At 53.8% G+C, this 25,715-nt stretch overlaps 9 protein-coding genes across 9 annotated transcripts; 5 read left to right on the top strand and 4 right to left on the bottom strand.

Annotated features, from left to right (window-relative positions):
- Positions 1 to 1,715: 1,715 nt before the first annotated feature.
- AYO21_04491 (hypothetical protein) lies at positions 1,716 to 3,950 on the top strand (the record flags this gene model as incomplete). Its single annotated transcript, XM_022654464.1, has 5 exons — positions 1,716 to 2,334; positions 2,428 to 2,565; positions 2,652 to 2,837; positions 2,931 to 2,956; positions 3,117 to 3,950. 5 exons carry the CDS (start codon positions 1,716 to 1,718, stop codon positions 3,948 to 3,950), a joined length of 1,803 nt encoding a protein of 600 aa, XP_022513280.1.
- A 684-nt stretch (positions 3,951 to 4,634) lies between these two features.
- AYO21_04490 (hypothetical protein) lies at positions 4,635 to 5,829 on the bottom strand (the record flags this gene model as incomplete). The annotated part of the gene is made up of 2 exons (XM_022654463.1): positions 4,635 to 5,251; positions 5,658 to 5,829. The coding sequence occupies 2 exons, from the start codon at positions 5,827 to 5,829 to the stop codon at positions 4,635 to 4,637; spliced, it is 789 nt and encodes a 262-aa protein (XP_022513279.1).
- Positions 5,830 to 6,759: 930 nt separating this feature from the next.
- AYO21_04489 (hypothetical protein) lies at positions 6,760 to 9,069 on the bottom strand (the record flags this gene model as incomplete). Its single annotated transcript, XM_022654462.1, has 4 exons — positions 6,760 to 7,151; positions 7,200 to 7,667; positions 7,722 to 8,973; positions 9,028 to 9,069. The coding sequence occupies 4 exons, from the start codon at positions 9,067 to 9,069 to the stop codon at positions 6,760 to 6,762; spliced, it is 2,154 nt and encodes a 717-aa protein (XP_022513278.1).
- A 710-nt stretch (positions 9,070 to 9,779) lies between these two features.
- AYO21_04488 (hypothetical protein) lies at positions 9,780 to 11,466 on the top strand (the record flags this gene model as incomplete). Its single annotated transcript, XM_022654461.1, has 4 exons — positions 9,780 to 10,081; positions 10,131 to 10,628; positions 10,682 to 10,919; positions 10,972 to 11,466. The coding sequence occupies 4 exons, from the start codon at positions 9,780 to 9,782 to the stop codon at positions 11,464 to 11,466; spliced, it is 1,533 nt and encodes a 510-aa protein (XP_022513277.1).
- Positions 11,467 to 11,888: 422 nt separating this feature from the next.
- AYO21_04487 (hypothetical protein) lies at positions 11,889 to 12,780 on the bottom strand (the record flags this gene model as incomplete). Its single annotated transcript, XM_022654460.1, has 3 exons — positions 11,889 to 11,999; positions 12,184 to 12,669; positions 12,778 to 12,780. The coding sequence occupies 3 exons, from the start codon at positions 12,778 to 12,780 to the stop codon at positions 11,889 to 11,891; spliced, it is 600 nt and encodes a 199-aa protein (XP_022513276.1).
- Positions 12,781 to 14,440: 1,660 nt separating this feature from the next.
- AYO21_04486 (hypothetical protein) lies at positions 14,441 to 15,313 on the top strand (the record flags this gene model as incomplete). The annotated part of the gene is made up of 1 exon (XM_022654459.1): positions 14,441 to 15,313. The coding sequence occupies one exon, from the start codon at positions 14,441 to 14,443 to the stop codon at positions 15,311 to 15,313; it is 873 nt and encodes a 290-aa protein (XP_022513275.1).
- Positions 15,314 to 16,388: 1,075 nt separating this feature from the next.
- AYO21_04485 (hypothetical protein) lies at positions 16,389 to 19,214 on the bottom strand (the record flags this gene model as incomplete). The annotated part of the gene is made up of 1 exon (XM_022654458.1): positions 16,389 to 19,214. One exon carries the CDS (start codon positions 19,212 to 19,214, stop codon positions 16,389 to 16,391), a length of 2,826 nt encoding a protein of 941 aa, XP_022513274.1.
- A 4,306-nt stretch (positions 19,215 to 23,520) lies between these two features.
- AYO21_04484 (hypothetical protein) lies at positions 23,521 to 23,964 on the top strand (the record flags this gene model as incomplete). The annotated part of the gene is made up of 2 exons (XM_022654457.1): positions 23,521 to 23,732; positions 23,796 to 23,964. 2 exons carry the CDS (start codon positions 23,521 to 23,523, stop codon positions 23,962 to 23,964), a joined length of 381 nt encoding a protein of 126 aa, XP_022513273.1.
- Positions 23,965 to 24,218: 254 nt separating this feature from the next.
- On the top strand, positions 24,219 to 24,865 carry AYO21_04483 (hypothetical protein; the record flags this gene model as incomplete). Its single annotated transcript, XM_022654456.1, has 2 exons — positions 24,219 to 24,713; positions 24,779 to 24,865. The coding sequence occupies 2 exons, from the start codon at positions 24,219 to 24,221 to the stop codon at positions 24,863 to 24,865; spliced, it is 582 nt and encodes a 193-aa protein (XP_022513272.1).
- Between the last annotated feature and the right edge of the window lie 850 nt (positions 24,866 to 25,715).

Raw genomic sequence — 25,715 nt, 5'->3', positions numbered from 1 at the left:
TGTACAAGTCATGGTTGATCTGGTCAATATCAGATACTCGGTAGCAGGCTGAGCCTAGTGAGAAAAACGCGTTGGCGCAGTTTGACTCGCCCGCCACACATTGAAACAATGAGCGTTTACGGTAAGGTGACACGGAGAGGGGATTTTGCGATACCTGCTCCCTTCCTCAGGCCAAATGCCCTACTATCTTACAAGACTGTGTATATTCACGAATTCCACGATCTGGCTGTCCTTGTGCGGTGGTGGATACGGTACAGCATCTGAGCACGAGCGAGGTTTTGTACACATGGCTCAACGACTGACCGTAGGACTAATCCCCTGCGCTGCCACCTTTTGTCGATGCATTCGTTCCGTTTGCTTCAACATCCTGCAAACAGAATGGGACAGAATTTGCACCCCTCTTCCCAGGAATTCCCCAGGCGTCGGTTCCCCCAATGCGTTGTATTCTCACCAAACGCGAACTCTTGTCTGACTAGGGTTTGGGTGCAGACGATCGCCTCCCAGCCACCGGCCACCGGCAGCAGTACAACTCCGCAAGCATTTCCAGATGCTCGCTGAGCAACCCACTTCACAATGATGTGAAGGTTTCCGCCTCCCTCCACTGATCCTCGATATTTTCTTGATCGAGGACCAACTCCACGGAAACCTGCGAACCCCATTCTCGGGTCGACCTGGCGCGTCTCCGAGTCCACCTGTGTATCCTCAAGCTTGCTCGAACTGAATAATGGCCGATCGTCGCGACTGTAGGCTCGGGGACAAACCCAAAACCTGTCCCAGCACTTTCTGCGGATCGACAGTCAAGCATCAACTTTCTTGGTCCCTTAAAAGTTGGTCGACGTTCGTCGATGGCGGGGTGAGCGGAAGAGCAGGTCAAAATACCTTTCGGTCACAGCTAAAGAATGGGTTTACATGCTCCCCGCTCTGCTGTTGGAAATACAAGCAGGCGGGGACTCACATGCTGTTTGCAGAAGCAGGGACCGCAGAAACACAATCATTGCAGGGCAGGCTCCATTTGTCATTGACCTGGGCAGCATCGACGGAGGTGTATCCTGATGGTGGCATCCTACCCCTGTCTCTCAGATGAGGCATGGATGGTGATAGTCGCTCACTGTGATGGACTACCGTATTCATCGCCACGGTGAGTACTCGCGATGACCAAACGCTTTCTACATGGCAATTTGGGTTGGCTTGACATTGTTACCTTCCACTACCGAATCAAACCCGTGAGTTACCCCGACTACTGCAAAAGCGTCCTCTCTTCCCGAGCTGGACCAAGATGCTCTACTACATATTCTATCACTGCCAGAAAGACGATGCTTGAAGAAGTAGTACCAATGTTTTACCTCTCAGTTCTTTGCTCTATTCGCTCGCTTCTGAAATGTCAGGCCCTGGACGGACCCAAAACCGTTGATTAAAATGTCGTCCTAACATTCGCTCCATGCATATGCACGACCGGGTTCCTGCTCTTCATGTCCCTTACCTCAATCATTGGCTCCAGGTTTGGTCTCTCGCATCACAGTTGCACATCCGTCTCGACGGGTCTCGGACGAATTGTTACTGGAGACACGTTGCACAGACGGGGAACTGCGGGTCAAGATCCCTGCAAGTCCCAAGACGTTTTCCACCTTGGACGTTGTCACTTCAATCGTACCCCATTACGGCCAGTTCAGCGACTATTACGAGATACCTGCTTTGACCCAAGATATTAATCTGACATGGAGATGCTCTACAGACCGCTCTTTCTGGCCGCCGCCGCCGCCTCCGCCGCCTCCAAACCTTCGCCCGAGATCTCAGTATGGGTGTCTTTGAGGCTTTGTGGTTCGAAACGAAGAAGTCGTCACTCTTCCTGCCGCTCGCCTGCTTGGCTCTATGGATATGCTACAACGTCGGGCTTGTCGTCTATCGCCTATATTTCAGCCCCATCGCTCACTTTCCGGGCCCCAGAATCGCGGCGGCAACTTACTGGTAAGCGGGATGTCATGTCAAAGGCCCAACCCGTCTACTTCACAGAGAGCATCGCCCCCGAGCGAGTCGACCTAACATCCCATCTCAGGTACGAGTTTTACTACGATGTCATCCTGGGCGGACAGTACACTTTCCGCATCCGTGACCTTCACAAGCAATATGGCCCTGTGGTCCGCATCAATCCGCAGGAGTTGCACTTCTACCCGCCTCGATTCTACGAGGAGATCTACACAGGGCCAACACGACGCCGCGATCGGTGGGAACGCTACACCCAGGGCTTCGGCATGCCTGGCGCGGGGGCAAGCACGAATCCCCACGACTTGCACAAGGCGAGACGAGCGGCCCTGAGTCCCTACTTTAGCATGCAAAGTGAGTTGGTTGCTTTTTGTCAGAAACCATGGAAAAGCTGGAAAAGTCTTCAGCGTGGACGAGACAGACCCCCTGACGTGGGCCTACCTCCAGGTGTTCGGAAACTGCAAAGCGTCATCGAAGAGAAGGCGGATCTCCTGATGGCCAGGGTCAGAGAATTCGGCAACGTGAGAAAAGGGGACGAAAGGAAGCCTTTGAACCTGGAGGTCGCGTTCGCCGCGTACGCGTACGGTAATAATTCCCCGTCCTGGCTCTTGGACCCTCCTCTCGTCTTCATGTCCTGCTTCGCCGAGTCCACGGCGACTGATGCTGCTCAGACGTCATCACGGAATACGCGTTCGCCCGCAGCGAACATCACCTCGAAGCCGAGGACTTTGACCCGTGGATGCTCAAGGCGGCCTCTTCGACGAGCTCACTGGGCCAGATTGCAAAACAAATGTACTGGCTCTTTTGGCTGGTGTTAAACATTCCAGATTGGATGGCTCGGAGACTCGATCCGAACGGTATGTAAGGGATGGCTTCCTTCAGACCGAGGGGGTCATCATCAACCACACTGATAAGTCGATAGCATTGGCATAGGACTGACACTGTTGCAGCGAGCCGTTACTTGCAATTCAAGCGGGTAAGTGGTTGAACAGTTTCTAGCCTTTTGTCCGCTTTACCTATGTGCCTCGTCCCTCGTCTCTCTCTCTCCGTCAATCCCGGCCCTTTTTGAGCCGCCACTTTTTCAGTGGACCCAATTTAACAAAAAGCCCACTTTTTGATCTGGCTTTGGGGGACAGGACATCAAGAACCAGATTGAAAATATCCGCAACGGCGTCGACACGTCCCATAAGACGGCCTCGCACCCGACAATCTTCCACGAGATCCTCGACAGCTCCCTCCCGGCCGTCGAGAAGCGCACGGCCCGCCTCGCCGACGAGGGTGCCACGGTCGTCAGCGCGGGGGCGGTCACCACGGGCTGGACCCTGCCGGTCACGGTCTTCTACCTGCTGTCCAACCCGGGCGTGCTGCAGAAGCTGAAGCGGGAACTGTACGAGGCGATCCCGGATCCCACAACGTCCACGCCCTTGCCCGAGCTCGAGCGCCTCCCGTACCTCACGGGTGTCATACAAGAGGGCCTGCGACTGAGCTACGGGATCTGCACGCGCCTCGAACGGATCGCGCGGGACGAAACCCTCGTCTTTGTCGTCAACGACGACGACGACAAGCACGCCGACAGCGCAGGACCTACCACGTGGACCATCCCCCCCGGGACCCCGTGCTCGATGAGCAGCTACCTGATCCACCGCGACGCCGACACTTTCCCCTCGCCGTACGAGTTCCGCCCCGAGCGGTGGATCGAGAACCCGCGTCTGGACAGGTTCCTGGTCAGCTTCTCCAAAGGCTCGATGCAGTGTCTGGGCATCAACCTCGCGTACGCGGAGCTGTACCTCGTGCTGGCCAAGCTGTTCCGCGTCTACGGCGGCGACGGGGTGACGTTTGACGGCGACGTCGGCCGCCTCCACCTCTATGACACGACTTTTGACAGGGACGTCGACATGCGCGAGGACAGGTTCATCCCCTTGCCGAGCAGGGACGCAAAGGGCGTGAGGGTCCTCGTGGAACTCTTCTAGTTTTACAGCCGGGACGAAGGACGAAGTTCGAAATCCTCCTTGGCGTCCGCAGATGAGAGAGGGATCAGCGGAGGTGAGTTGTGACTTCGCAGAGCGAATAGAGAAGACACCCCTCGAGTTGCAATCGGAGTGATCAGAGTGCGATCGAGGCAAGCGAGAAACTAAACAAAGAACACGGAATATATCGTTATCTTGTTACAGGTGAAGTTTGTCGGGTTAGGAAACAGGAATGCTTTGCAAACGATGCGCCAGCATACATAGAGTGTGGGTATGGGGATGAATGAAAGAACGAATTTCCAATTCAAGGGTTGACGAGTTTGATGAATGATCCAGTGCGCGGATGAATAGGTAGTGACCCAGGTATATCGAAGAGGAGAGCAGGGGATGGTAGAGTATAGTTAGATCCAACCTAGCATGGTACCTAGATAGCTACATTGGTTGTCCTTGCTACGAGGAACAGTACAAGTGCAGGACGTCCTTGAATGATCAAATGGAGGCAGACCGGTTCAAGCAGCCTCCTATGCCATGTCAAAACAACTCACTCTGTGACATATAACCAGCGTTCCCTATCCCGAGTGATGCCGCGAGAGACGTATATACAAAACGCATCATCTTGAAAGTCCAAAACCAAACAGCCTGAGCAAGTTGGAACAAACCAAGATAGTAGTTCTCGGCGCGTCTCCCTCATTTATTCGGAGCCACGTACACCTGACCGAAATCTTGTTGGTATCCATACCCAGACTGGTACGATGGAGGCCGCTGATATGCCGCCGCGCCTTGATAGTGCATCCCGTAAGCCTCGTGCGGTGGCATCTGCTGACTAGCCGGAATATACCGTCCTCGTCTGGACCTTTTGTTCCGTACCACGCAGCAACCCCCCACCACGAGGAGGATGAGTAACCCGCAGAAGCCGGCAATGGCTCCGATGAGGATGGTCTTGTGGCCGGAGAGCCAAGATATCGTGTCGTTGATGCCTGCGTCGTCGGTGGGAGATGAGGTAGAAGTCGACGTCGTGGAAGAGGTGGCGGTACTCTCGTACCAATAGCTCGAGAAATACCTGGGTAAGTTCTCGACCGTTGCATTGCCGCCATAGTATGTGAGCATCATCTGCAAACGTGGTGTCAGCATGTGGGAGATATCGACGTCATGACTCTTGATGTTTCCATTAAAACGAAATGGGGCTTGACAGAAAAAGTTCTCTAACCGTGTCCGTTGTGCCGATTGCATCTGTGCAACTGAGGTAGGTGTATCCCGCTGGACCGCCAAACGTCGCCGTCGCGCAAAGAGGATAGGCTTCATCACTACGTCCGCAAGTCCAGTCAACCCCTGATCGCTGTGGAGAATTCACAGAATGGCTCAAGGTACCTGCCGAAGCACGAAGGGATTGGGATCATGGGACGAACCAAACAGTATTGAGATAGTTCCCTTGGCAGGCCATGTCGCAGCCGTTATTCAGCATGGAATATGGCACACAGGAGGTTACCCAGGCGCAATCCGTCGTTGCAGCGTCCGCACAACAGCCGACCGCATGCAGTTCCGGAGACCAAAGGCAGGCTTGGTAGTTGCAGACGAGAGGCGTATCTAGACAGGCGAGTGCGACCAGATTCGTCAGTGTCGTGCTGTAAGAGTTTGTGGCATATAGCCATGGAATAAGGCTGATGTAGCGCGATAGGATGCGACGAAGGAACGAATCGCATCAACACCTACTGAGATCACCATTGACCCATCCACAAGTGTTGTCCTCGACTGTGTCGGCACCAGTCCTTTTGATTAAGCCGCGCTGATGAGTGAGAATGGGAGCTGAAGTGATGGGACTGACGGGGATAGCCTTCGCCGTTGCCCGCTCCGCGGCTGTCACTGAAGCAGTAATCCCCGCCATAGCTATTGAGTCTAAACGTACTCTGTACGTGTAGAATGCCAAAGCAGAGACTGACAGTCCAACGTCCTTGAATGGGGTGAGGCTGGGGAGATAAAACGAGGTACTTATGGATGGACGAACGGACGACTCCCCGCGCAGAAAGCCACGGTTCGATCGAAGGACCCGAAAGAGAAGGAGCATTCGAGCCCGGGGAAGAGGGCATGCTAGCAAAAGACCAGTCAACCACCCACCATGTTGGGCGTTCGCTTCGCAAGCCACTGGCTGCCGACAGCGAAGACTCAAGCAATGCGCAAGCTCAATGGGGGAGAGCTTGATGCTAAAAGGGCAGACTTGGACCATTTCATATTGGGATATGGCCAAAGCCAAAGCGCCTTGTGCTGGCGCTGTCGCTGGCGCGAGCTCTTTGAATACGAGATGGCAATCCAGTCTGATGCAGATGCAAAGGGAGACGTTGCCGTAGAGCTGAGCGAAGGTTTCGCCAAGACTCTAATTAACCAATCACAACTCATACATCGCGAGGCTGAATGGGGCCGAGGCGGGCTGGATGCATCGAGACCCAAGACATTAATTCACAGACAGATCGGGGGTGACTGGATGGACTTAGGGTCAAGGAACCGGGGAAGAAGGGGGGGAAGGGGAGGGGGAGGCAAGGAAGACGCTGGGTATATACTGCGAACGACACTTTTTCAACCAAACCCGCTGTCAAATCACTCCAACATAACTCGGACTGGCTCTGACGAGGCTGTATCAGTCTTGGGCCTCCATCTCATGATGCCTGGGTCCTGCCTCGGGCGGAGGATGACTCCTGGTCAAGACTCTGCCGCCGGTGCCTCTATTTGACGCTCAGATGCTTCGCTTATTCTTCTATGCGTCCTAACCAGATGTAAACACGCCTTTCAATTCCAAAGTTTGGCGCTCCTCTGCGATCTCCTAGACCTCCTGGATATAGTTGGCAGGAACGCTTCTTGTCTCACCGTTCTTCTCGACATCCGCCCAGCCATCTCCGGTGCCCATACTGATCAGTATGAATCTTTCTCCTTCGGCCATGTCGAACTCGGCATCACTCTGGGCCGTGTAGGGGTAAAGAGCTTCCACATATTTGACCTTCTTCGCCCCTCGTCTCGGTGCCACTGCTGGCCCTTGCTTCTTCTTATTCGCACCAGCTAGGGTCGACGATGCCAGGGAGGCACTCGAATTTGAATACAATGACGGTGGGCGCTCTTGCGCGGGCGTACTGGCCGGGGTGGGCAATTCTTCCAGGTATGCCGTGGGCACTAGACCTTCTTTTCCCAAGCCAGCATGGACTTTGGTCCAGCCGCCATCTGCTGTTGCTCAGTATAAACGAGGACAAGTGTGGGGAGTTTACATACCGTCAGGTTCCAGGATCTTCACCTCCGCGCCCTCTGGCAGGGATACCTCTCCCTCGTCTCTGGCTTCGTACGGGTAAAGCATCTTGCCTCTGGGTTGGCCGCTTCCGTTGGCCGCCAGGTCGGCGCCAGGTGCGCTGACGTAGGCTGCAGGGGGCGGCGCAACAATCCTGTTTCGTCTCGATGCGGTGGTGGTCGATGATCCGGAGTTGGAAGTAATGGTTGTTAACGGAGAGCTGGTCGCTGAATCATCCAGTGCTGACAACCTCGGAACACCTCCAGACAAGGACCTTGTCGCGCTAGCCGCGTAGCCAGACGACAGACTATTCATCGTATCTTGCCTCGTTAATGGAGGAGGGCCTGTGGTCCCGTTCGAGGCGGCTGGCGGGGCCTCGACGGCCATCAGGGCCGCCGCTTGCCGTTCTGTTTTCAACTTTTTCTTCTCTTCCTTTGTCTGTTCGCCTGGACAGTCTGCAGGCACTTTCATATGACATTTGCTGTGGCAGGTAAACCCGCAATCAGTACATATGAACCCTTTGGCACTCAGACCCCAAATGCGATCGCCACATAGATCACAATTAGTGGGTATTTTGAACGTCTCGGATTTGAAGGTGTGACTCTTGCCATACATGCTGAGATCACCCACCACTGAAGTAATCGTCGACGTCTCCACTTCTGCCGTCAATCGCTTACGCTCAACGGCATGGAGATCCTCCTGCAGGGCAAACTGTGATCGCACCGCTTCTACTTCGTCGCGCTTGTCTTTGCCTGCCCGCCGAGCCTGCTTCAGGTTTTCTAGGTCTCGCCTTTTCTGAGCCGATTCCGCCTTGAGCTGGTTGATGAGCGGCTTGCTCTTCTGCAAGATGTTGCGAAGGAAAACTTTGGACGCATCATCGGTCATCATGTTGTCCGAATCCAGCCACACTGGCGACGGTTCAAAGACCAAGTCCGGAGGTTCCTGCCACTGCACAGCATTGTGTCGCACAAACATGTTGCTGTCGAGACTGGGGTTGTTTCGGGGGATCTCGTTCGAGAGACGAGTCATCAGCTCGGTGCTTCTCTTGAGAGTGTTGGTCTCGAGTGATGCGGCGACCAGCCATATCGAATTCAGTTTCGACACACGAGTCTCGTTCAGATCCTGCAAGGAATCGAGCAATTCCGGGACGTATTCGTGATAATAGCATTCCTTCATCTTATTCGCGACGTTGATACCAATCAGATATGTGTTCTTGACATTGTTCATTTCCATCAACTGCTGGTTGTACGTGCTTTGAGCCTTGCTTTTGTCCATGGAGGATTCGGCCTTTTTCCTTCGGTTCTCAACCTCTTGACACACAGCATCATATCGTTGTTTCAACTTTTTCAGGTCACCATAGGATGAGTCCCTCTCTTTGACAAGTTTGGCATTATATTCGGCATGGCTCTTTCTCAGTTCCTCGAGTTTCGTGCCGGCATACTCCAGCGGTGTCGCAACTTGACTTATGAGGTCTCTAGAGAACTTCGCGTGTTCGTTCGCTCGCGCCTCGAGAGTAGACAGGTGGGTGGTCCATGTCGTGAGGGAGGCAGACTCTAAGGAGCCTGGGGTCAGAGCAGGATTGTCGCCGACGCTCAAGTTGCTGGACTTTCTTGATTTCTTATCATAGTATTTCTTCGCCAGAGCGGTCAACTTCTGGCTGTATTCCTTTTCTATAGCAGAGCGTTCCTGGTAGAATTCTTGGATTTCCGTGAGCCATGTAATGCCCAAGCTCACCCAATTGTCGACCGGTTTGTAGCCGTCCTAATTAAATCCCCATTAGTGTACAATTCAGGCCTGAGGGCGCAGTAGCCGAACCTTGAGCTCAGTGCCAAAGTTGACTGTCGCAACCTGGGCCATTGTGATCGCAAATGTCGGGCAATCCAGACCGCAACAGCATCATTCCATATCGTCAATCAAGCGTAGATGAAGAGGTTTCGTAGTTCTCCGATTTCTCTCGATCTTAGTGCAGACTGCGGCGCAGCAGGGAATGTATGTGTACTCATCTGACGGGCAGCTCACGCCCGGCGATTGGCGAGGGGCAGTCGATCAATCATCAACGGTCCAAGGCACGGTAGTCTGTGGGTGACATCGAGCGGGCAAAGACTGGCCCCCAAGGGTTTTGGCTTCAGGTACCTCGTCGTGCTCGTACGGGCTGGTTAGGCGCTAAAACGCCCAGCTCTGAACCCCGCACCTGCCACCCACACGCGCCACAAGTGCCCTGTCATGCCTGTCCAATTACGCCACAGTTTTAGTGGGATTTCGTTCCCTGGTCACCAATTTTCCATTCCATCGACAGCAGCCTGAATATTTCGTAGATTCACAGCACCCTGTTCATCTGCCGGACCTTTATTCACTATTACTACCTAGACTGCTCGAGATTTACAGAAGTGAATCAAAGGCAGCACGATTTTCTTTTGTATTCTTTAGCCAGCGACTTCTTCGTTCACTTCCGCCTGACTTTGCCTACCTGCTCTCGATCGAGTCGGCCTTTTCCACCCCCAGGCGATCGTCGCTATATCGAAGACCTCACATCGGCAGAAAGCGCTCGTCTCTCTGAACCCCTCATCATGTCCGAAACACCGTCCGGAAGCGGCTCTTTGGAAGATCGCATCTCCAAGCCAGAGTCTACCTCATGGGCAGATGAAGTTGCCTCTCCTGCAACCGAGAATCCACCACCGGTCGCAAACGTGGCAGAGAAAGAGCCGGAGTCAGTACCGCAGAACAACGGACAAGTCGATGGAGCTACAGAGCCTTTCGGCGGATCGCAGCTGGAGGAGCCCGACTTCGAAGTAGAGGTCAAATTGGCAGACATGCAGGCCGACCCCAATAACCCCCTCTACTCGGCCACTTCGTTTGAGCAACTTGGGCTGTGAGTTGTCCTCTTCAAGATGTCTCTATCACTCTGCTGACCTCACCAGCAACGAAAACATCCTCAAAGGCGTTGTGAGCATGAACTTTCGAAAACCATCAAAAGTCCAAGAGAAGACTCTTCCTCTCCTCCTGATGAATCCTCCTCAGAATTTGATCGGTCAATCTCAGTCTGGTACTGGCAAGACCGCCGCGTTTGTGTTGAATATCCTACATCGTCTCGATCTTAGCAGTGATCAAATGCGCAAGACCCCACAGGCACTCGTTTTGGCTCCCAGCAGAGAGCTCGCTCGTCAGATCGAAGGCGTTGTGAAGGTTATGGGCTCTTTCGTGGATGGTCTGATTGTGGCTGCTGCCATTCCTCAAGATGCTGCAAGCCGCTCGCGGAAAATCGAAGCGTCGGTGATTGTTGGAACTCCCGGCACGGTCATGGACATGATTCGCAAGCGATCCATGGACGTCAGGTCCGTCAAAGTCTTGGTGCTCGATGAAGCAGACAACATGCTGGATCAACAAGGTCTCGGTGACCAGTGCATCCGGGTCAAGTCGTGAGTAGCGGCATTGCTCAGAAGTGGTTGCCTTCACATTAACCAGCTTATAGGATGCTCCCGAAAAACATCCAAATCGTTTTATTCTCTGCCACATTCCCGGAAAATGTCGTCCTATATGCCGAAACCTTTGCTCCAGGCGCAAATCAGTTAACTCTCCAACACAAGGATTTGACAGTCGAAGGTATCAAGCAGATCTACCTAGATTGTGACAGCGACGAGGCCAAGTATGAGGTCTTAGTTAAATTCTACGGTCTCATGACGATCGGCTCGTCCATTATCTTTGTCAAGGTAAGCCATTCCCTTCAAGATAACTGTTTCGGGCGGCTCACGCAGGATCTAGACGCGAGAAACGGCACACAACATTGAACGACGAATGTCTGCTGAAGGCCACAAAGTGGTATCTCTAACTGGAGGAATTGAAGGAGCGCAGCGCGACGTCATCATAGACTCATTCCGCATGGGTCATGCCAAGGTCCTCATCACGACCAACGTCCTCGCCCGTGGGATTGACGTGCAGTCCGTGTCGATGGTTGTCAACTACGATGTGCCGGACAGATTTGTCGGTGGCGGCCGATACGTCGCAGATCCTCAAACATATCTTCACCGTATCGGTCGAACTGGTCGATTTGGACGCGTGGGCGTGGCTGTGACGTTCGTCAGCAGCCGAGACGACTGGCAGAAGCTGATGGAGATTCAGAAATACTTCAACACGCACATGACCAAGGTCTCTACGGATGACTGGGACGAGCTTGAGGAGCAGGTGTCAAGGATCATCAAGAGCTCAAGAGCGGGTGCCAATTTTACGGATGGTGCAAACATGAAAATTCAGTCGTGAAACGGATAGGGATGCCATGGTGCTGGTTACGGAAAGTGTGTTTCTCAACGAGAATACGGAGGTGGTCAGGATGAATTACGAATGCCTTGTTGACGGAGCTATGATTTACAAGGTGGCAAAATGAGGGAATCTGCTTCGAGATGTGCCTCTGTTGATGTGAGCGACAGGGTCTTAAGGAAACTCGGATTGAGCATATTGCCGTTCGCTGAATGCCATGGAAAGGAGGATAGAGATAGGAGTGTTGCTCGATGTCAAGATACCCACAAACGAAACTTTGGTACGGAAAAGGAGAGAAAACCACAAACCAAACAGAGTTGAGATGCGGAGGAAGCCAATGAGCCCTCCCTCGGACGTACTATTTCTCTTTGACCTTGGTCTGCCTTTCTTTTGGACAGGGATCTTTCCCCTGGGCTACCAGGGGCTCACCAGTCGCAAGACGCTCCCAAGAGAGCTGCTACTTTCTCGAGGCCTTCCCGGTCTTGCTCGTCGAAGCCGTTGAGCTCCGCACAGTCGATGTCGATGACGCCAACGACCTATGTAGACGGGCGATTAATCGGCTATTCAACTCGGCAGGTCGCAAGACAGGGAGGGCGAGAGAGAGGTAAGTGAATGGGGAAAAGCCCAGTTGTAACGTGTAACGATAGAAGTGATTGTGATGGTGACTATGATGGTGATGATGATGGTAAACAGCATAGGAGGAGAGGGAGAGAGACTCACCTTCGCACCCGCGTGGATCGGGACCACAATCTCGCTCTTGGTCTCGCCATCGCAGGCAATGTGGCCGGGAAAGGCCTCGACGTCGGGCACGACGACACTCTTCCCGGCCGAGGCGGCGGTCCCGCACACGCCCTTGCCCAGGACGATGGTCTGGCAGGCGACCTTGCCCATGAAGGGGCCCAGGATCAGCTGCGTGGGCGGGTTGCTTGTCGGGTCGAGGACGTAGAAGCCGGTCCAGTTGACGGCGCGGGCCTGCGGGGAGACGGTCGCGGGCAGGGCGCGGTACATGTGCCAGAGCAGCGACGCCGCGTTGGCCAGGTTGCACACCCAGTTGCGCTGTGACTCGACCAGGGCCTCGAGCGCCGCCAGCAGCTGCGCGTACGCTGCGGACTTGGTCCCCACGTCGGTGAAGTGCGAGTACTCGGCGTGAGGCTGCTGGTGGTGCTCTTCTCCTGCCTCTGGAGCCCGCTCTCGCTCTTTTTCACCCTATTTTGCTCACAAGCACATTCGGCTCCCCAGTCAGTCTTTTCTGTGTCATTCTTTTCCATGCGGTGATGATAAGTAGGAGGGCAAGAGGAGGAGAAGGACTTTTACCATGGTCAGATCACGTCACCGGCCGGATTGATCAAGGTATCGTCGTAACAATTGGTTTTTCCTTCCTTTTTTTCCCTGGATCCTTCCTCCGTGTCCTCTCAGATGACCTTCTTCGTCTCTCGCTCTGACAACGGTTTCTCTCGTCGAAAGGGTGCCTTTGTCAACCATTCCAAACTCTTGCTGGTACTTTGTCATGTCGGCTTGGCGGAATGTGGAGGGGAGTAAAGCGGCAGAGCGGGTCGAGATGCGCATCAAAGATTCTCCGTCCCGTAGTTGAGCCACAACAATTTACTTGCGGGGGCACACCGTGATCGGTATGCGACAAACCCATCGTAAGTGTAACAGACCCTCTTTGTGAGTGGCTCATGGTGTACTGTTTAAGTGTATGAGACATGGTCCGTCCCAGGAGGAACAGATTCATTTGTTCACATCTTTGTTTCTCTCTTTCACGCCTGGGTGTCTCACGACAATATCTCAAGGATTGTCTACCGAGTCCCCCTCGCGAGGCTTGATGCAGATCCCTACGATCATTACACCGCTCAAAGCGAAGGATGAGCCTTGTGAAATCCGCGACTGCGTCAGAGGTTGCTACCCTAGATCCAGGATGAATACCCAAGTATTATCAAGCCACCATCAGGTCCACAGACTAGGACCCGGAAGGACATTATCAGACTCCGGGTCCGCGTTCTCGCAAAAGTTCATTAACCACCACCAGACCCGGGGGCGGATCAGGATACGGAGTTTCGCAGGATCAATGCTGGTTGTTAGATGACACATTGTCGTCGTGGCACAGGTAAGGGACCCGGAGCCGACATCCTCGCTTGAAGCGCTGTAACGATCGTATGGATTGATGACGCCACCGAGGAGCAGCGTCTAGATTATTCACCATCTCGAGCGGAGGCCAAGGGGGAAGCATTTCTGGGCTGTACCCGCCCAGCCGGGTTCCGGCACTGGATAGCAACGGAGTATCGCAGCATGCGTTCCCCATATTCTACCATTACCATGCTGTACCCCAGGACGCATGTAAATGATGCCTCAGAACAATTGATTGTCTGCCGTGTCTAGCTACGGTATATCATAATAAGTGTGCGAGACAGAAAGCCTACCTGTCCTCCCCTCCCTACCTGCCGGCCCAACACCGTTCGCAAACACGGCCTTGTCTGCTTCCGAATCGGACTCGGCCGAACTTCACTTGAATCCACAGTCGCCCTGTGCCCTGCCCTTACCACGCAATTAGTCGGAACTAGTCATTCGGCTACAGACTCGGACCACGCTATCCAATGGAGGAGGTGGGTGGGAGGGGGAAAGAAGCTAAGGAGCTTATCACCGCATGTGCGAAACCCAGATGTCGTCCCTGCATGCGGCCAATCATCCACACATATTGGTAGCTGTTTGACTCGGCCGCTCGTTCACGGGTATAAAGCCATTGGACGAGGAATCCCTCGGATCAAGCCCTTTTTAAATGATGCAGGTCTTCTTCGCTTTCATCCAGCAATTCGTTCCTCATTCTCATACATACCTACCTCCCTTCGCACCAATCCGACTAAAGCGAGCCGGAGACGACAGAGAGACATATAGATCCGCCGAGTGCGCCTGTTCCACACTCGGGTCTTTTGTTGAAATAGAGACAGTGTAGGAGGCAAAAGGAAGCAAGAATCAAATCATGTCCTGTCCCGACTGCTTTCGCGGCGCCGTCCACAACCACTCGGAGCCCACGGGCAAGATCGAGACAGTCCACGGAATCCAGGCGTATGTGGCCGGCGGCAGCGACCCCGCGCGGTCCAAGTCGGCCATCGTCTACCTGCCGGACGCCTTCTCGCTCAAACTGGTCAACAACAAGATCCTGGCGGACAAGTACGCCGCCTCGACGGGCTGCCGGGTCTACATCCCGGACGTGGTCTACCAGGGCGGCATGCCCACGCTCGTTCTGGAGAAGATGGACCACCTGATGGACAGCCGGTTGAGCGTGTTCAATTTCCTCCCAAAGGTGTTCACCGCGCTCACCCTCATCCCCTACATCGTCCCCTTCATGTACAGCGGCCACCCGAAGAACCCGTACCCGACCATCCTCAAGTTCGCGCGCGACGTGCGCGCCGAGCTCCCCGAGGGAGGGAAGCTCGGCGTCTGCGGCTTCTGCTGGGGCGCGTGGCCGGCCACGAAGCTGTGCACCGAGACCACCGTCCAGGGGGGCCAGGAGCGCCTCATCGACGCGCAGTTCAACGGACACCCGTCGTACATCAGTGGGGAGCCGCAGATGGTCGTGGACGCGGTCAAGACGTTCAAGGTCCCCTACGCGTCCGCGGTCGCCGAGAAGGACTTCCAGTTCAACGCCGACGTCGCCGCAAAGGTCGAGGCCCAGCTCCGCGAGGCCATCGGCGGGAGCAAGGGCGACGGCCAGGACGGCTACCACTACGATTTCCGCGTCTACAAGGGCGCTACCCACGGCTTCTGCGTCAAGGCCCGCGAGGTCGACATGCAGAACTACCACGACGCCGCAAAGCAGGCCGCGGACTGGTTCAACAAGTTCCTGAACTGAGGGAAACAAATCCTGGAAACCGGAAATGAGAAGAGAGATAGATAGATGGGATCTGGGGGAGGAAATGGCTGCGCGACCGAGACCGGAACCGAGCATTTGGACGTCTGCGAGACATACTCACAATTCAGAGCAAGAGGCACCAGAGAGTTCTTTTTGTCCGGACAAGTAAGTAAACTCGTTGTCTCCACCAAAGGGCAGGTCAGGGCAAGCAATACAACGGACGGATGGAGACGATGAGGCGGGAACAGTGTCTCTCGCATCGAGGTAAAACGGGAGAAAAGCAGAAGAAGAGCACGGGACCACCGATCGAAGGAGCTTCTCAGTTACCTGGCTCTCCTCCCGCTGCTGCTGCAACAACACAGCAACGCATGACCTATCCTACGGATTTCTCTCCTTGACAATCAATCCCACACCTTCTAGGAGACCCTGTGCCGCGGCCGCCACCGCTTCCGCCTCCTTCTTCTTCACCAAGGCTCAAACGAGTTGTCGGCACGTAACAGAGGTGTCGGGGAACGGTTAACCACAACCATCAATCTTAATACATACATTATATACCTCCCACATGGGCCATGGGTTATAGATCGTGCGGAACACCCGAGCTTGTATTCCAGGCATATTCCTACTGACGTTATTCACCCACGGGCCCATTCACTTCTTGTCCAAGCTTGATTCTTTCGTCGTTTGTGTGTATCGGAAAGTCCGCGAAAGAAACGGTTGTGTGGAAAAACAATGAGAGACTTCTTCAGGCCAGCTGGAACCCGTGTCCGCAGAGAACGGAGAGAGTAAAACATAAAGCAAAGGTTCATTGTTCTACATGTATCACAGACTCGTTTGTTTCTTGCTAGATGATCACCCGTTCCTAGATCCTTAACTCCCTCCCCCCTCCCCCACCCCCTCGTCCTCGTGAATGGAAATGCAATATAGCCTCTTCTTTCCCTCTTTCCCTCCCTCTTCTCTCTGCACCGTGGTCTCGTAAAGGCGTAATATACACAAACCAGTTTCTGAAAAGATATACAGCATCCGGCGCCCATCGACTCAGAAATACTCCCCACCGTGTGGTTTCTAGGCAACCCTCTCAAGCAGTCTCGCTTGCGATCTGGCCGTACCATTTCTCATGGCACTTCCAGTCCACTAAGCGTACCCTGTCGAGGGTATCCACAAGTCGGTTGACCTCCTCCAGGAACTCGGGCATCCCAGCGCGTGCCAGAACTTCCCCTGCACTCGTCGTACTCCGGGCTCTCTCAGCCGTGCTAGCAGCCGAGAGCCTAGCAAAGACATGTTCTCGCAGTGTCTTTAGAAGAAAACTCGCAATTTGTTCGCTGAACACATCTGCGCTTGTGGTCCCAGTTGGCTCGTCTATTGTTCCGCCATTGACCCCAACCTGCCGTGCTTGCTCTGCTGCCTCGAGGTTTTTGGACGCAGCTGCGGCAGTGGGTAGAACTCGCCCAACGAAGTTGAGCAGTCCTTCTTTGGTTGATTCTGGCATCATGTGGGATGATTCAATGAGGGAGACGATCCTGTTGGCATCGACTTTCGAAAGGTCCAATGCCATCAGACGTTCTGCATCTTTTGCCCACAAAGACTCCCGGTTGCGCCTGAGCCGGATCTTGGTGGTAAGTAGGATTGAGGAAATGGCCACTATTTGGAACACTCGAGCCCTTAATCTGAGCAGGCGTATGTAGTCAAGATGTAGCGGCTCGGGAACGTCCCGGTAGCTAAGATGTGAGTTGCGCAAGACGAGGTCAGTCAGGCCTCTGGCATATACCGCAGATGCGCTCGCGGATAGAGATCCCACATTTGACCTCGCATTTGTCCACCAGACCTTGGCTTTTGCGAGTGTGTGGACACCTTGCTCGAGATCCCGTTCAAATGATGCAATTTCGTGCTCGTGGCCGTGTTCAAGCACCGCCTGAGAGGCCAGTCTGAATTGAAAGTTGATGTGATCCAAGCTCATCAAGTCAATAATATTGATGAGTTCAAAGAGACGATCGACTGTGTCGCTGGTCGTATTGCCGCTAAAAGCATTCACGATTTCGTCTCGGCCAGGAGAGCAGATCTGTGCGATCAAGCCGGCAACGGTCCTGAAAAACGAATCATACGAGAACATACCATTTCGGCACTGTTGACTGATCAAAACTGGATCCAGAAAGCCGTCCATCCTGCTATGAAGTGGATGCCGTGGGCTGATCAACAGCATCAGCTTCTCACGGATGAGGACTGCCATGGAGTGAGTCCACCTCGCCGTGGCTTCTCTGTCTCCATTCTGAAGATCTGCGCGCATTCTGTTTCGTAGGGAGTCTGTCAAGCCCTTACGGGCGTCTGTCCAAGGTTGCTGTTGCACCTCAAAGCTACCGCTGACCAGTATTTCGTGCGCAATTTCCCGATTGGTTGGTAGTAGAGTCATCATCTGTGAGAGACTGTCCGTGAAAGACGTTACCCCCGCCACTTGATCTTGTCGATCAGCCCGCGGTGTTGGAGGAGGTGTCATCAGCGCTCCTTCTGTCACATTCGACTCTGTCGCAGCAGGCGTCGAGGCTCGTGGGACCTGCTCTGCTCCATTCTGTCGCCTTTCTGCTGCCCTTTGCTTCCGGGCCTTCCTGACGGCTGTACGAACTCTTGACAAAGCCTCCTCTGGCCCTGCAAGCCGCTTCAGACGAGCCAGTAGCCTGATCTGCTCCTGTCGGACAGCATCAAGATAGTCGTCAGCAACGCGGCCACGATGGTCGTCTTTGGTGGCCTGCAGAATCAAGTCCAAATTAACAAATGAATTGACCATGACATCCACAAGAACACCCAAGTCCTGACTTTTCCACGCCTCAAAAGTCGAGGTAAAGTCGTTGAGGGCAAAGGAAAAGGCTTCGACCTGGGGCTGCGATAAAATCGGCTGCGGCGCAGTTGTCATGGTCTTGATGTTAGACTCAAAGGCCTCGACCAGCGCACGGGATTTCGTCATGAGCTCTTGCTCCTGAGGCTGTCTCCCACCATGGCTGAAAGCTTGCATGGGATGTGTTAGGACAAGGTATGCACTCAGGAACACCCGCACAACGCCCGAATTTTCTTGGCCATTGTCAAGAACGCCCAGGTGTCTGAGAATAGACGTCGTGGCAGCAGTAGTTCGTTGATCCGAAATGAATTGAGTCAATTGCTCGAAAGAGAGCGACTTGGCTCGCTGTAGGTCGAGTCCCAGAACCGAAAAGTCGGAGAGCACCTTGCTCGCGTGGTAACGTCGCCACGATCGCTGAATGACTTTTGCAGCATAGACGCGATTCGAGCGCTTCAATGCTGCCGGAGCGACCTTTTTCTCCTCGACGGCCGCGAGCGACGTTGTTCGGGATCGTCGCGTGCCTTGTTGGTATATCGACCTGCGTCTGTCTGCCTCTGCATACTTCTCCGCCATCTCTTCCTTAAGCCTGGCCAATTCCGCGGCCCTTTTCTCCTTCGTCTCCTCGGCGATCTTTTTGGCTCGTTTTACTTCTTCCTCACAGCGGGCTGCAATTTCAGCGAGCAATTTCTCCCGAGCAGCCTGCGCCGCCAAAGCCTTCTCCTCGCTGTAAGATGCCCTTTGCGCCGCCTTCGCAGCGGCGGCTCGGAGCCTGACCTGTTCAGCATGAGCGGCACGGTCGGCCAGGCGCGCTTTCCGACTCTCAATGATGGATGCTCGTCGAAGGTGTTGTGCAATATGGGTGCTCCGGGGTCCGCCATGACTAGACAGCGCGGAGGAATGGGAATGGATCGACGACAGTGAACTGCGGCGGGACGAGTTCGCGGAGGACTTCCGCCGGACAGATGACTTGCGGTGGAAGCGATCAGCTATGCGAGCCGGTGGTTCGGTGTACGACTGCGATTCATCGATGCTCAAGTTCATCTCGACATCTTCGAAAGCTGGGGTCGTCGGCGCCATGCTGAACTTCCGGTAGGAATTGGTACGGCTCGAGAGGGGGTTCAACTGAGATCAGCGGCTTCTCTGAACTGAAATGAAACAAGTTTGAGGGCTGAACGAAAGGCACTTCTCGGAGTTCAGTCGAGAAGCGCGCAAGGCGTGGTGTAACACCGGCTGACTCTCAAAGCCGCCGGAAACGTCACACGAAGGACGCGCAACAAAGAAGGTCTGTACAAGAAGGAAATGTTCGCAGAAGAGAGCGTCGAAACAAGATGAGTCAAGGAAATGCTTAAGAGGGGACGAGGTGGGAGGCTGGGAGGGGGAGAATGGGAAAATGGGAAAGTTTGTGCCATTTGGGAATGACGAAGCCATGGTTGTTGTTTGCCGCAGCCTGTGGCTGCTGGAATCTGCCAGCATCCATGGATCACAGCCACCCGTCAGCCAGTCGGGATTCTGTCGGCACAAGAGCCACTAGTGTCCCAAGAACCCAGGCGCCTGCCCACCTATCAGCCCCTAAATTCCACCAGCCTCGCCTAAAGGTCTCCGGAGCTCGGCAAGCAGCCACTAAGCCAAACAACGCCGCCGCCGCTGACAAACTGCGGTTCGTTGTTCGTTGTACCTTGTGTTCTTGAATGCGCTGCGCTTGGATGACACCAGTCAATGTCCACAACTTCCTCGATTGTCGGAATTTTGCATTGAACTACATCCCTGATATCTCTATCTCTCAGCCTTCTGTTGATGTACGGCCTCTCAACTCGATCGGACCGTATCACAGCTCGCTCGAACCGAGACGAATTCATGCCATGCTTGCCACTTCCTGCCCTCAACCGATGGTACAATACCCCAGGCATCCACAGTGTCAGGATTCTCAAGTATCTCCTACCATACCTGCTCGATAGGGTGCGAGCCACACGGGATATACAGGATTGGCGATTCTAGAAGACGATGCGTGCGTTGATGGTCTTTTCAGACGTGTCCAGGACCCAGAAGAGGCAGGAAGTACTACTCAGTCACGGCCAGTGGTGCCAGTCCACATGATCACACCCGTGGGATTCTTTTAGTTGGAGGTTGTGGCATTCACGATAAGTCGACGCACCATGTGCCCAAACCAAATTCTCTGTCTGGTGCTTCTCTCGTATGGTTCCCCGAGCCGAAGTTTCATCCCCTTATGTGACCAGGTATCACCGGATTCACAAGCCTGTAGGCAGCCGAGAAACGGATCTGATGTTGATATACACTGTTGTAAGTTTAGAGCTTGCGGTCCAAGGACGGCTTGATCCGCTGCGTGGAGATTTTGTTTGAGAACTGGTAAGGGAAACGGTGAGAAACACTTGCAAAAAGGTAATCAACCTGCAATGTCTCCTCGAGGCCTTTACTACATTCCTTCCGAATTGGATGTTGCATACTCTCGCATTGAGAACCAGCAGGCTCAAAAGCGCCAATCACCATCTTGCGGTGTGGTAGAATGAACTGATAAAGACATATCCAAAGCCCAGGGCTTGCTGGTTGCTGTCGGGGATCGCTCGAGGAGCTTGGCAGCTGCTGTCCACGAGAACAGACTGCACGTCAAGTATCAAGTTGGATAGGGAAACATAGCAGTTGGTGAGTAGCTTCAGATGAGTACCAACGCCGGTGGATGCCAATCACTTTGGCAAAGAGACGATCTTTCTCGACTTTCCCACATCCAATGCCAATTCTACGATGTATGGGCCCAGCCCTTTTCTTGAGTCCGCCATGTCAGAGGGAAAGTTCAGACAGAAAGAACCCATGTGATGCTGAGAATAACCTGAGCATGGGTGGACCTGTTGCTAGCTGCTGAATCAAACTTCCTGCTAGTGATGAAAGCATATGACTACAACCAGGTTTGGGGTTCGACCTGCTGAATACGACTTTGGAACTACTTGGGGCCAAAACTTAATCTATCTGCGCTGAGTGCACATCCCATGGCTCCGGCCTCTGCCTCCTTCATCATCAACGATCGACAACTTGTGCTAGCGTGGTTCAGGAAAACTACCCTGGTCGCATTGGGAAATCTCCTTTTCAGGATACGAGGGTATTGCCTCTCTAAGACAACGGGTCCACATACCAGATCTCTCATGTTTGCCGCCTTCCCTTTCACGCCAGGGATGTTCCACTCCTGCATGCCTTTTTTGGACGGGGAAAGAAGCTGTGCTTGACCAGGACACCCCAGTCTTGCGCACGGAAATGTTGTGCTTAACAGATGAGCATGCTGGTCCAGGAGCTCCAGGAGCTCCAGTCCCACTTCCGTGCGGCAGAAAACGCCGGCATTGGCTTATTTGGGACAACGAGGCGAAAGACTTGAGTTGATTGTTGGCGGCAAACCACTGACCAGGTGCTAGCGCCGGCGTTCGAACTCCTGTGCTTGCGCACAGACCTATTTCTCGACATCCTGGAACCTGAGATTTGAGTGCCGCAACCCTGTCCTGATTCACCGTCTCTTCTCTCTCCACTCTTGCTGGTGTCAATCGGGGTCATAGCAGGCCACGGTGGACCCGCGTCCACCAGAATTGCCCTCGACAAGCCATGGCTCTAAGGAGAGAAGCAGTGTCTGGATACGCATTGAGGTTGACTCCCGCCTCTTCCCGCCTAACAGCCGACACCCATTGCCCTACACCAAAGGTCAACGCAATACGGGACGAAACACCTGCCACCTAGCAAGTGCCAATGTCAAGAAGGGATATCGACGCCTAGCCGTCGGATTCTGACCATCCGCTGATACCATTATTCTCCGCACAAATTTTGACATGGCCCGTGCAGCGATACGGTTAGCTGAACCTGTTAAAGTTTTACCGTCAATATCTGGCAAGTGACAGGCGTCCTTGGTCACTAAAGGAATAACGGCTGCAAACGCCGGACTTGCCCAATTCGCTCTTTGAGATCTTCACACGACGGGAACAGTGCTGGGAATGAAGAGGCAAAGCCCATTCAAGTCGCCACAGCAGTTTCTAGTTCAACCGATGCGGCATGGCTTTAGGGGAACAACAAGCGAGATCTCCACGCTACTGCTTCAAAGATCCCCTCCCAGAATATTGCCTGTCACATTGAGATCAGTCTCAGGGAGGAGACCTCCAGACGCCGCTCGTTATTGGCCAGTGCTTTTTTGCCAGCTTCAAATTTCCTACATCTTCACGAGTCTGAATTGTTGGATGATCGGCGCCTAACTCCCTCAGTTGCCCGCCCCAAGGACATTTGACACTATGGGCCAATCTTACAGCCTTCCAAGCCTGATCACAGCGAGCGTGGCAGACAATACCTCTTACAAGTGTCTGTACTCCGGGGAAGCTCGAGTTACATCCGCGCGTCAACGAGCGAAGGTCGACCACCCATGTAAAGCTTCGTCCCAAGATCTAGCGTCGTCTCCGTTCGTATCTTGAGCGAAAAGTCCCCCTTGGCCCTGATCAAAACTCACATTGCAAACTATGGGGAAGTCAAGCGGCCGGGGATTGAGAACGTGAACCCATGTCGACTGGATGGGTCGCTGGCTTTCCTGCCAAACCCCCCTCCTTTTTCCCTGTTGTCGACGGCTCCCGCTCTCACGAAACGGTTGGTGGTAGGATCTTCTGGCAGCCTGCCAACAGCCCCTCACGCCAAGTTGACGCGGACCTTTCGACGAATGAATGAAGCCATACGAGAAGCCACCACCATTCGAGATCCAACTTGCAGACGGTTCACCCGTTGCCAGCCTCCACGATCCGAGAATTACAGGGCTGTCACCTGGCACTAAATGCTCTGCCTCAGCCTCTGAATGAAAAGCGGATACCTTTGACCCTTTAGCGACCCGCCATCGCACTAGGCCGTTCCCTAGTTTCCCTCTGCCAGCGCCTGCTGCCCACCATCAACGACCACAAAGCCTAACATTGGCAATCAGAATCATTGCGTCGGCAGACCTGTCAGGCGGGGTCTGACTATTGAACGCCCTCCTGAGATGTTTCTTGGACTCGCTATCTGTCACTTCCTCGTTGCTTTACGGTCAAGCTGTGCTCATCGCGTGGCTCAACCCACTCCTGGTTGGCGTAAAGCAATGGCAGGTCCATTCTAGACGTTCGCCTTTGCTCGTCAACAAATCAGAGCTGCATCCGGGCTAAAATGCTATACAGCTTGAGATGAATTTCGGGTCAGTCTTCATGTCGAGATCGAATTCTCCGGGCAGGTTGTGCTCGAGTGGATCGAACCTGAAATGAACGACGACCATTTCGACGCTGTTATAAACCTTGGTGTGCCCCCGTCCCGTGCTGACTCCTTTCCCTATGCTTTTCCGTGCTGAGGCTTCCGCTACTGGTTGCTTCCGCCCTCTTCCACGTCACTAATGGCAGCGCCTGCCATCCAGTCTTCGGAATACCTCGGAGGTCAAACGTCGGGAAAGAAAAGAGAGCGCGAGGACACTGACACCGAAGCTCAACAGGAGACGAAACGAAGGTCTGACAAAACCAAGAAGCAAGTTCACTGGAATCTGGCTCCGATGCCTCCGTCTTCGGCTTATTCGCAGCCTCCTTCCTATGTCTATTCTAAACCCCCCAAGTAGGTTCTGTCAACGTCGTTCGACACATGCCACTGACAGAGAGGAACTACAGCTTCATAGAGCCTCATATTCCAGATGCGTCCTACGATCAAGCTCCTTTCAGACCAGGTAACTCCCGTGGCACTTGGTCTACGGAACGCGCCTCAAGCCACACAGCGCAACCTGTTCATCACCCAGGCGCCCCTTGTCATTGCAGTCATGGTGTCAACCCATGGTGGCCAACTTCCATAGGGCTAGTGCCATCAATGCCATGGCTCACAACGAGTCTTCCCCAACTTCAACTTGGGAATGTACCAATCTCTCCTTTGGAAGTTGCACCGCCAGTCTCTGATAGTAGGGGTCGGTCCCATCCATTTGAACTGGCTCCATTCCTCTGGGTTGGTACCGAAGAACCTCAGAGCTTGAATGTCAATGAGGACGCATCTATTGCACCAAACGGCACTCTACCACGGGCAGAGTGTGCAGACCGCGTCCAGCCTGATACCATGGCCAATACCTCGTTTATTGCACAGGCACTGGAAAGCGCGGACGCGATGCCCGCTGGGTATCCGATTAGCCAAGGTCCGGGATACACTGAAGCCCCATACCCTTCTTACGCTGGGGACAACACGGGCCTAGGTTATACGGCAGCAACTCTACCAGCGGATGCTGGGCCTCCACCAATCGCAGTCGACATGTTCACCAGCAGCACGGTTGGCTCTGGTGCAGGATACAGTTATGCTCCCTCTCCAAATGTCAACCTGGAGGGGAACTACTCTGTTCCCCACTCGGCGACCAGGCCATCCCCCGTCATGGCTTGCCCAAGAATGGCTCCTACGTTGGACAATCGAGCCGTCGACCAAGTGACGGCCCAGAGCTATTCTCTTCCATCTCAATCAGAGGGCTATATCCCACCTGGGAACACCGCACATCAACCAGCTGTGCCTCGGCTTCCACCACTGACGGGACAGTCCTGCAACCTCCCGGTCCAGCTAACATCGGTACGTATCTACTCGTCTCTTGGATTGGTGCTCTGGATTGACGACTAACACTCTGCGTGGTACAGGATCCCTTCAACTGGCAGTCTAGCCGGCAGTGGGCGACGTGGCCAGCAAGCTGCTGGTTGGCATTGGCCGAAAGCAGACCTGCCTGAGGAGACGTGCCAGGTACCACGTACCACGTTGTTCTTCCTCTGGGACGGAGCGACATTGACAAATGGCGCGTTTCCCTACATCTGCTATTTCTTGAGACGGAAGATATGAGTTTGTGCCTGAATGGGCCCGCGTATGAGAGCAACAGGATGGAAGAAAGCGCAGAGAGAAGGAAAAGTGTTTATCCCCAAAACCCCCCCCCCCAAAGGTTATATTGCCATTGGCATCTGATCTGTGGCACTCGCCCACCTACACAGAAAGGAGGCATGTGTTCCGAATCCTTGACTTGATTGTGGTTTATGTACGGTTTATCCTTTTTCAACGATACCGAGGACAATAAGAGCTCAACCACTCCGCTCCGTCTGACGCCATCTTTGGGGCGATGTGGGTCTTTCTCATCAGGCACTGCTGCTTGTCACCCTCCCGGTCTTTCCCCGATTTTAGTGATTTTATGTTTGTGGTTTTTCCACAGTGCTCACGCCATGGCAATAGTATTTAGCCACACAGAAGGGGAAGAGAGAGAGAGAGAGAGAATAGCTAGTTAGCCGAGTATCTAGCTAGCTATGTAGCTACAGATGAGGACAGCACAGGCCAAAACTGTCTTGACAATGAGATGAGATGAAAAGAGACGAGATGACGAATGGTTCACTACCCGAGTGATTGACTAACTGACTGACTGACTACCTACCTACCTAACTGAGATCTGTATTGATATTGATATTGATATATGCACGTTTATCGGCTTTGTTTTGCCTACTTTCATTCACTCACTCACTCACTCACTCACTCATTCCAATTCTTGTGATATTCTGTTCCTACGCTACGAAGCAATGCCGTAGTTAGTCGAGAGAG

Source organism: Fonsecaea monophora (assembly GCF_001642475.1).
Source record: "Fonsecaea monophora strain CBS 269.37 chromosome Unknown Scaff25, whole genome shotgun sequence".
NCBI classification, from domain to species: domain Eukaryota; kingdom Fungi; phylum Ascomycota; class Eurotiomycetes; order Chaetothyriales; family Herpotrichiellaceae; genus Fonsecaea; species Fonsecaea monophora.
The sequence above is the reverse complement of the archived record's forward strand: the minus strand, read 5'-3'. Positions and strand labels throughout refer to the sequence as shown.